This window comes from Danio aesculapii, chromosome 12 (genome assembly GCF_903798145.1).
Source record: "Danio aesculapii chromosome 12, fDanAes4.1, whole genome shotgun sequence".
NCBI lineage: Eukaryota > Metazoa > Chordata > Actinopteri > Cypriniformes > Danionidae > Danio > Danio aesculapii.
This window is the reverse complement of record NC_079446.1, coordinates 19,092,215-19,103,475: the sequence shown is the minus strand read 5'-3', so window position 1 is coordinate 19,103,475 and position 11,261 is coordinate 19,092,215. Positions and strand designations below refer to the sequence as shown.

General features: G+C 36.5%; 1 protein-coding gene across 1 annotated transcript in view; it reads right to left on the bottom strand.

Annotated features, from left to right (window-relative positions):
• Positions 1-7,852: 7,852 nt before the first annotated feature.
• cyth3a (cytohesin 3a) overlaps positions 7,853-11,261 on the bottom strand; it is a 48,860-nt gene continuing 45,451 nt past the window's right edge. Inside the window, exon 13 of the mRNA XM_056469761.1 lies at positions 7,853-9,148. Coding sequence (XP_056325736.1) covers positions 9,076-9,148 — 73 coding nt within the window. The 3' untranslated portion in view covers positions 7,853-9,075. The remainder of the gene's footprint in view (positions 9,149-11,261) is intronic.

Below are 11,261 nucleotides of genomic sequence, written 5' to 3'. Positions count from 1 at the left end.
ACCAACGTTTGGTAAAAACATAAACTCGTTTTCCATATTAATTGAAATATATGTAAATGGCACATATAGGGCCTTTGTTTCCTTTACAAATATTATTAGGAACATTACATATTCTATTCTAAAACATAAAATCACTTACAAAAGCTAACACATATTCTAATGTCATATATAAATCATATAAATAAATGAGGCTATTAATTAAAAATGAAATTTTATATTTATTTTTTTTCAAAAATGAAAAAAATCGTACTTTAATATTATTGATGATGATGACGATTATTAAGTAGGATATTGTTTACTTATTTATTAAAAAAAACTTTTTTTAAAGGGCACCTATGGTGAAAATCAACTTTACAAGCTGTTTGGACACAAATGTGTGTAAGTATAGTGTATAAACTGTCATATTGGGGTGAAATAAACACACCCAGTCCTTTTTTTTTTTTTTTCAAATTTAACAACATAAAAACGGTGGACCAATTGGAGCTGTTTTCAGATCGACCGCAACTTTATGTAGGAGTGCGGTCCCCCCACCCACCAATATTGATTGACAACTGTGGGCATTAACATGTCCGGTAGTCACGTGTATAATCATATCAACAAGACCAGACGTGCGCAAAGCAACTGGGAACAAAAGGTGTGTTCAGTTCGCTAGGATCATCAATCATCATCAAACGTGATCAAGAGTGAATTTCACATGTTTAAAATGTTTTAAAACAGTGCACGTGTGTCATGAATTACAGCGATTCACTTCAGATTCACTTAATGAGCACAGCTGCGTGTCAGAACAATTATAAAAGAAGACGCTTCAATCCCGGTTTGTGGACATTAAATCAGGTTTATTTTGTACATTAACATAACAGATATCCATACAGAAGTGGGTATTACCAGTATCATGTCACATATGCGTGAAAAACGAGTGCAAAGCTTAACGCGCTGTCTCTCTGTGTGTGTGTGTCTATGCTATGTGTGTGTGTGTCTGCGCTATGTATGTGTGTACCCTCGCTGAGTGTGTGCGTGAAATTTGTAATGACATTGTGTGTGACTCGTTGCAACTTCACAAAAAAATGCATCAAATACTGATTGTTAAAGTTCTTACTGTGGTATTTTTCACAAACTTTACGAGAGATCTGCTTGCTGAGGCAGCTGAGGGCTGTGATTGCTGACAGGCTCGTGGGAATGGTGGGTGGGGAGGACTAGCCTTAAAGGGTCAGTACAAAAAAACAGCAACAACTTTTTTTCCCAGCTATAATGAAAACTCTGATGGGTGTTTTGAGCTGAAACTTTACAGACATATTCTGGGGACACAAAAGACTTATATTAAATATGAAAAAAGGGGTAACCTATGTGCCCTTTAAAGTCTACTTTTACAATTTAAACACATGCAAACCGCTGCAGAAATGTTCTAACCAGCAGGCTCATTTCATATACAGTACAGATACGTAATAAAGAACCTGCTATAAATTAAAAGCATTAATGTATGCAATTTTTTTTTAGAAGCTTTGGAGACGTAATGTAAATTCCGCTTTTAAATAATAAGTCACCTATAGCTTTCGTCATGAGCCACGGCTGTGTTCAAAATTACATCAATGTTTTATAGTGCACTGCGAAGGGAACACAATTGTCAATATAAAGATCGCTAAATCTGAAATGTAAAAAATTAGTTGAAAGCAAATTACACCTAAGAGTGATGACTTTAAAGCTTTTTTTATCATTCCAAGACATGGCGGTTTTAATTAGTTCCACAAGCTTGTGACGTATCTCTATAACCAATCAGCATTCAGCTGCACGTGTAGCTCCACCTTTTGGTACTCTTTCTCATGTTTGGTACCCTTTGCAAAGGGTGCCGAAAAAGTGGTGTGGTTTGGTTCAGTACGCCTTTTGACAGTGGAAACGGTTATAAAAGTGTTCTGAACCGTACCGTACCACTCAGTGGAAACGGGCCATTAATGTATAAGTGGCTGAAACTCGCTCATTTTGAGGTAGGAACTGGCGGACGTGCAACAACTTTAATTATGAGGTAAACACAAAACAAAACTTTCCATCTGAAGCTCCTTTATGGGACTCATCACTTGTAAACACTCACTCCATCGGGCTCGCACGGCTCTCAGTCATGCCCACACTCGTCAGTGATACCAAGCTGACCAATCACAGAGCTTGCACTATGCGTCGTGGTCGTGACGTGTAGGTAAATTTTTTGAGAGGTGCTCGACGGCCAAGGCGAAGGCTATGCGACCACGCTAAAGCTGCTCCAGAGCATACGCGTGCACTTGACGCAGAAGTATAAATCAGCCTTTAGCAGCCACTCAAAACACCCAAGAAACTGCCTAGCAACAGCTTAACAACCATCTAGAACACCCTAGCAACACCTTAGCAACTGCCTAGCAATGCCTTAACAACCACTCAGAACACCAGCAAGCTACCAATACCTTAGCAACCACCTAGCAACCACTCAGAACACCCTAGCAATGCCTTAACAACTGTCTAGCAATATCTATGCCAACTGTTTCAAACTTCTTGTAAACTACTTCAATTATTTAAACTTTGAAACTACTTCAAACATTCAGACGATGCTTTCTTAAGACTTTCTTTGTCTACGAACTTTACTTTTCTAGTTATTTCTCATAATGTTGCAGTCATGTGACGTGTTTTATTATATGATCTACATTCAGTTTTATGTTGTTTATTGTTGGTGCACATTGTGATTGAGGTATTTGCTTATATTTAAATCAGACCTAACAGCGATATGTAATAAAAAAAAATTAATTTTTGTAATAAAAACAAATTGAACAAATTGGTAATAAAAACTTGAAATCACTTCCAGATATAAATATTGTTCCCGATAAATTGACAATTAAGACAATGATCCACACTGCAAACAATGTAAAGCAGGCTATAATGATCATTTATTAAATCTCATTGCCTTGTAGCATTCATGTTTGTGCAAACAAACTGAAAGCAGCTTACTATAAAACTGCACAAAACCAGTAATTCCTAGATTAGAGTACTTGCAAAGCAATAACATGCAAACTGTCTAATCTTATCGCTACTAATGCAAGATGGCTTTCAAAACGACTAAGTACATGAGGGGGGAACTTTTTCTGTTTTATCCTGTACACTCAACACCCTGACATCTTGACATTCCTAATAAATACAAGCAAAACAGCTGTTTATCCTCTTAGTGATTCTGTATGGAAGAATGAGCTCAGATTTAGTTTTTTTTGTGCCATATGCCCTTTCATCTATACAGAAGACTATCTTTGTAAATATGTCTTTGTAAATATACAGTGGGTACGGAAAGCATTCAGACCCCTTACAGTTTTCACTCTTTGTTGTATATATATGTATGTATGTATGTGTATGTGTGTGTGTGTGTGTGTGTGTGCGTGTGTGTGTGTGCGTGTGTGTTATATTGCAGCCATTTGCTAAAATTATTTAAGTTTAATTTTTATTTTTCCCCCTTCATTAATGTACATTCAGCACTCCATATTGACTGAAAAACATAATTGTTGACATATCACATGGTCTTCAGAAGTATTCAGAACCTTTGCTCAATAATTTGTAGAAGCACCCTTTTGATCTAATACAGCCATGAGTCTTTTTGGGAAAGATGCAACAAGTTTTTCACACCTGGATTTGGGGATCCTCTGCCATTCCTCCTTGCAGACCCTCTCCAGCTCTGTCAGGTTAGATGGTAAACGTTGGTGCACAGACATTTTTAGGTCTCAGATGCTCAATTTGGTTTAAGTCAGAGCTCTGGCTGGGCCATTCAAGAACAGTCATGGAGTTGATGTGAAGCCACTCCTTTATTATTTTAGCTGTGTGTTTATGGTCACTGTTTTGTTGAAGGTAAACCTTCGAGAGGACTCCTGAGCACTCTGGAGAAGGCTTTCTTCCAGGAGATCCCATTTTTCCTTCGATTGCAACCAGTCGTCCCGTCCCTGCAGCTGAAAAACACCCCCACATCATGATTCTGTCACCACCATGCTTTACTGTTGGGATGGTATTGGACAGGTGATGAGCAGTGCCTGGTTTTCTCCACACTTAGAATTAAGGGCAAAAAGTTTTATCTTGGTCTCATCAGAACAGAGAATCTGAAATTCTCACCATCTTGGAGTCCTTCAAGTGTGTTTTAGCAAACTCCATGCAGGCTTTCATGTGATGGTTGACTTTCTACAGCTTTCTCCCATCTCCCGACTGCATATCTGAAGCTCAGCCACAGTGATTTTTGGGTTCTTCTTTACCTCTCTCACTAAGGCTCTTCTCCCCTGATAGCTCAGTTTGGCCGGATAGGTTATGGTCATCCCAAACGTCTTCCATTTAAGGAGGCCACTGTGCTCAACAGTAAATGCAGCAGAATTTTTTGTAACCATGGCCAGATCTGTGCCTGGCCACAATTCTGTCTCTGAGCTCCTCAGGCAGTTCCTTTGACCTCATGCTTCTCAATTGCTTTGACATGCATTGTAAGCTGTAAGGCTTTGTATAGACAGGTGTGTGGCTTTCCTAATCAAGTCCAATCAGTATAATCAAACATAGCTGGACTCAAATGAAGGTGTAGAAATGGACAGCAGTTGAGTTAAATATATGAGCGTCACAGCAAAGGGTCTGAATACTTAGTAGCATGTGATAGTTCAGGTTTTTTTTTATAAATCTGCAAAAATGTCAACAGTTCTGTGTTTTTTCTGTCAATATGGGGAGCTGTGTGTAGGTTAATGAAGAAAAAATTGAACTTATGACTTTAGCAAATGGCTGCAATATAATAAAAAGTGAAAAATTTAAGTGGGTCTGAATACTTTCTGTACCAACTTTATGTATGTGTGTATAGACAAATAGATAGATACACTGGGTTATTTCAAACCATATTTATGTAAAATATGGAAAAACCCAATTAGTGGGTTTCATTTCTTCTTATAATTTGAATCAATTAAAAAATTAACCAGCAGATGGTTATGTCCACATTTAACTCAAAATTGGGCTGAAATAACCCATCATTTTCAGTGTGAATAGAGTAATCAACATTTGAGGTGGATATATATATATATATATATATATATATATATATATATATATATATATATATATATATATATATATATATATATATATATATATATCGAAGTCAGAATTATTAGCCCCCCTTTGAATTTTTTTTTCTCCATTTTTAAATATTTCCCAAATGATGTTTAACAGAGGAAGGAAATTTTCTCAGTATGTCTAATAATATATTTTCTTCTGGAGAAAGTCTCAATTGTTTTATTTTGGCTAGAATAAAAGCAATTTTACATTCTTTTAAATCCATTTTAAGGTCAAAATTATTAGCCCCTTTAAGCTATATTTTTTTCGATAGTTTACAAAACAAACCATCTTTATGCAATTCATTCATTCATTTTCTTTTCGGCTTTGTCCCTTTATTAATCCGGGGTCGCAACAGTGGAATGAACCACCAACTTCTCCAGATCAGGTTTTACGCAGCGGATGTCCTTCCAGCTGCAACCCATCTCTGGGAAAAGTCCATACACTACAGACAATTTAGCCTACCCAATTCACCAGTACTGCATGTCTTTGGACTGTGGGGGAAACTGGAGCACCCGGAGGAAACCCACGCGCACGCAGGGAGAACATGCAAACTCCACACAGAAATGCCAACTGACCCAGCCGAGGCTTGAACCAGTGACCTTCTTGCTGTGAGGCAACAGCACTACCTACTGCACCACTGCATTGGCCCATCTTTATGCAATAACTTGCCTAATTACCCTAACTTGCCTAGTTAACCTAGTTAAGCCTTTAAATGTCACTTTAAGCTGTATAGAGGTGTCTTGAAAAATATAGTCAAATATTATTTACTGTCATCATGGCAAAGATTAAATAAATCAGTAATTAGGAATGAGCTATTAAAACTATATATATATATATATATATATATATATATATATATATATGAAGTCTGTAATCATTTATCGTCTTTATTTTATTTAAAACCAGGAGGAGTTTATTATTATTAGTTTATGGCTAACCGAAAAGGTTCAGTTATTACAGTTATAATATATGAAGCTGAGTGAAACACTTTAGTTTATCTTCAGTATTGTATTATTATTTATTCATTGAAAATCTGAAAGGGATTTCCCCTCACCTCAATTCTGTCATTTACCCACATTCAAAAAACATTAAAGCACGTAGCTTATACCAACCGACTTTCATTTAGTATGAAAGAACTAGTGTTTGTTTTCTTGCAATGAAGTCAAATCCCTGGTGAATTTCGAAACAAAAAAAAGTCTTTAATCAGATCAGATCTTGAGGTCACTGGCGTCACTGACAGGACAACCCGTATCCATGTCCCATCTGAGATATAGGAATTATGATTTACGGACACACACACAAAGCTCTGAAAGACAACTGTATATAAGCATGCTGCATATTTACCAAAACAACAGAATATGAGGATATTTACAAATTAAATTATTACATAAAAACTACAGTTTTCATTAAAGAATTCAGGCATTGAGATTTTCAAATGGGTATGGATCTCATTGATATGGCTTAAGTTGGTGCTAACAGGTAAAATTAAAATAGAATATTTATAGAACGTGTTTGTCAAATTGTTTTCATATGTTTTAGCTGATTATAAGGCTTCATGAAAACAGGCACCAGGGTCTGTGTTCACTTTGTAGCAGAAACAATAGAAAAATAAGGATTCATTTCATTTGAGTCATATGAATGGATTCATATTTTAACCACAGACAGATATCAGAATCTTTGCTATAAACATTAGAATTGTGAGTTTCTTTGACTTAAAATATCAAAGCTGATTATTAAAAATTGCATATACACTGGTTTTAAATCCAAAAAGTTTCAAAAAGAAAATAAAAATGGCTTTTGTGGTGTTCTTTTGTGAGTTATATAACAAACTGTAAAAACAAAACTACACAACAGCAATATTACATAAATACAACAAAACATTAAACTTATTTAAACCAAAATGGGAATACGAAACAGGAGTACAGCTTGTATCAGTTTTTTGAAAAGGCTTCCAATAATATCATTATCATAGAAATATAATAATAACACCAACAAAAAAAATAAATAAATACAATATTAAAAAGCTTTCTGATTGTTAATGCAGTTAATGCAACCAGTCCTGCTGATTTAAGATGACTGTGTACATAACAACAGAACATAAAACCATTTAAAACGACCAATGTAACTAAGATAATGAATATTATTCAATATTATGAGCACAAAACTATATTCAGTATGATTCCCTGCAATTATTCATCTCCTGTACTTATCTGAAAACCAAAAAGACATCATTATTAGTAGTTAAGTCTATTTTACATACATTTCTTGGCCATCTAAGCTTACATTTCAATTTGATTGAGAACATGTCCGCTTAACTACCAGCAAACTGAAATGTCCTGTAAATATCCTGCTACAGGCGGCAGGGGGCGCTATCACTCTATATTGAACCCACACAGACATTATAGCATTAAAACATTCATTATAACGTTCACCATATAACCACACCACCTGCACTCGATTCGCCATACAATTCATATGGAGAAAACTTTTTAGTACACATCCCTTAGTTTCACACTGGACTCAGAGATGCCATTATGTTAAAGAGCCCATATTATGGGTTTTTGAAAATGCCCTTCCATGTAGTGTGTACCACAGCTCTAAGTGAAGTGAAATATCCAGCTAAGGCTTAAATCTGTAAGTGTACAGTGTTTAAAACTATTGATTCATCTATAAAAGAGTCGACTCATAGTGCTTCAAACGAGTCGCCTTGATAACGAGTCATTAGGTGTTTCGCGATGACGCAGCCACGAAACACAAGCCTCGCCAGTAGTTACGCGCGCAAACCAGGGAGATTTGAAACCTGCGGCCCCGCCCACTAACACAGAAAAAACACTAGACACACACACACAGACGCCGCCGGTCCAATGAAGTCACGCTGTGCTCAGATGGATAATATTGACAGTCTCTACCCAAAGATGAGTTGTTAACCTGGTACAGTACACGCGGTTACTCTTTATATTCTCTTATCACATGTAAGCCACGTTAAAAACGCGACGCATGCCGCTTTGTTTACGGATTTAACGTTAAAGGCTTTTGTGAGCTCGCGTTCCACTGCCGTTTGTCGTTGCTATGGCGATCGATCATAAGCTAGGAGACAGGACACTCGTGTCACTTTCCCTAGTTCTTCTGAGGAGCGTTGTGTGTGTGTGTGTGAGAGAGAGAGAGAGAGAGAGAGAGAGAGAGAGAGAGAGAGAGAGAGAGAGAGAGAGAGAGAGAGAGAGAGAGAGACTCGCGTCGCTTTCCCTAGTTCTTCTGAGGAGCGTTGTGTGTGTGTGAGAGAGAGAGAGACTCGCGTCGCTTTCCCTAGTTTTTCTGAGGAGCGTTGTGTGTGTGTGTGAGAGAGAGAGAGAGAGAGAGAGAAAGAGAGAGAGAGAGAGAGAGAGAGAGAGAGAGAGAGAGAGAGACTCGCGTCGCTTTCCCTAGTTCTTCTGAGGAGCATTGTGTGTGTGTGTGTGTGTGTGTGTGAGAGAGAGAGAGGGAGAGGGAGAGAGAGAGACTCGCGTCGATCTCCCCAGTTCTTCTGAGGAGGGTTGTGTGTGTGTGTGTGTGAAAAAAGCCTTACACTATGAAGCGCGTGTGCACTGTGACTACTTTTATATAGTTGATTACCAGCTGGGCATTTCACTCTGTCTCGTGCTGAAGGCTGTCACTGTCGACCAATCGCAGCAGGCTGTCATCGGTCCAATCAGCGCAGATTAGCTTCGCGCTGAGGAGGGGGTTGGGAACAAATGAATCGCTGAACGATTCATATGGGAGTCGTTGGGATAATTAGGTAAAAATAAATGCAGGTTATAAGACCATCAAAGTGTTTTATGACCTTGCATGCATATTAGACTGTTGTTGGAGACCCTTACAACCTAAATATGACCCTATTTCATGTATAATATGGGCTCTTTAAAAGTCTTGTCCTTCTTTCTCCTCAGTTGGCTCTTGTCTCTGTGTATCCGTTTACTCCAGCAGGGTGAACGTTGAAAAGTGATCATTAAAACCCGGATGTAGGCTTCACTTTTTAGTGGCCACTCGCCGTTTCCTAGTAGCCAGCATGTCGTAGAAGGGATCCCTGCTAATACTGGCCCTGTAGAATGACAATAATAGTAATAATAAAAAACGTTTAGTATTCAATTCTGACATATTATTAATATACCATGAATTTCAGGCCTGTAGCCATGTTCGAAAGACCCACCCTTCAATGACAAAGGTTCAATTTGTTCCAAACATGAGCTCATTTGTCCCATTTTGACTGCTACATCATCATAAATAGTGAAAATAACCCATTAAAAAAAAGGCTTTAAGACCAAGCCAAATCATCTGTTGACTGTCACATCCATGTGACCAGTTTATCAGTTTTGGCCAATGCAAACTATTATTTTAGTCCAACATCCAGTTGTGCAAGAAAATATAGTCATATGTAAGTGAAGTCCTCTTTCGCTACTGTATTTTTTTTAAATAGAGAAAACATTTTACAAGTACTTTTATTCTAAATCTTATTCCTTCAATAAATGACCAATAAAAAGGTGAGAAGCACCGAAATCGGCCCATATTAAAATACTAATTCGGCTAATTTTGTTATCCACGAATTTTAAATCAAATTTACGGTTTTAGAAGAGAGGCTAGACTAATCATAAAGCTCGAATTCTTACTGAGGAAAGTTGAATATACTGGCTGGTTTGTTATTTGCATAATAAATGACAAGGCTACGGTTTTAATTTAAAACTTTAACAGATTCCTATTTGGTTTTCTAATGATATATGATGTCATAAATTTATATTTAAAAAATAAATTATTTATTCATATTTCTTTACCCTAAATCTTTAGAATATATTTTGGTACATTAAAAAGTGTGGTTGTGAAGACCATCCGACAAGCTAATTGTGCTTCAAATTTTAGCTTCACTAGAATTCAGTATTTAAATCTCATGAATAAATAGAACATGAGGCGAATAACGGCAAAAAGGTCCACATTTTGAGAGAAAAAAACCACCCCTTACACCAGGCAGGCTACGCGCCTTAATTGTTATATACCAGTAGAGAGTCTATGAATGTATAATGGTACTAAATTGAAAAATATAAGTTGAAGTCAGAATTATTGGCCCCCTTTGAATATTTTTTTTTTATTAATATTTCCCAAATTGTGTTTAACAGAGCAAGGAAATTTTCACAGTATATCTGATAATATTTTTTCTTCTGGAGAAAGTCTTATTTGTTTAATTTTGGCTAGAATAAAAGCTTCTTCTAGAATCAAAGTTTTACATTTTTTAATAATCATTTTAAGGTAAAATTATTAGCCCCTTTAAGCTAATCCCCCCCCCCTATAGTCTGCAGAAAAAAAACACTTTAAATACTTTTCAAGTTCTACAATAACTTGCCTAATTACCCTAACCTGCCTAGTTAACCAAACTAACCTAGTTAAGTCTTTAAATGTCACATTAAGCTGTATAGAAGTGTCTTGAAAAATATCTAGTCAAATATTATTTACTGTCATCATGGCAAAGATAAAATAAATCAGTTATTAGAAATGAGTTATTAAAACTATTATGTTTAGAAATGTGTTGAAAAATCTCTCCGTTAAACAGAAATTTAAAAATATTAAAATATTTATTTAAAAAAATAAATATGGGAGGCTATTAATTTTGACTTCAACTGTACATTTGTTTCTGTGATGTGGGGACTCTCCACAGAGGTAGCCTAATGATTTTTATACAGTGCAAACTGAAGTTAACCCAACCCTGACAGATAAAAATCCAGACTGATAACAAGAGAATTAAAAAAAAAAAAACAACACAGTTTTATGATTGTTAAGCCTTTGAATTTATGAGGTCACGTGAAATGACCCAATAACCATGTTTACATTGTAATACCCATGTAATACCTTAAACTTATTTGAGACTACATAAACCTCCCTGAGCACGCACACACATACACACACACACGCACACACACACTCACACACACGCACGCACGCACACACACACACACACACACACACACACACACACTACTTTATTAGGACTTTCAATGTACATTACTTTTTCAAAATACTTCATTCTGTGTGATTTATGGTCTGTTTTCCTCATGGGAACAAAAAGTCACATGAGGTTAAAATCAACTGGCATTGCTATATTTGTTGGGACATTTGGCACAGATACAGAAGGAATACAAGGTACACACAAAATATAAGCACATATTTCA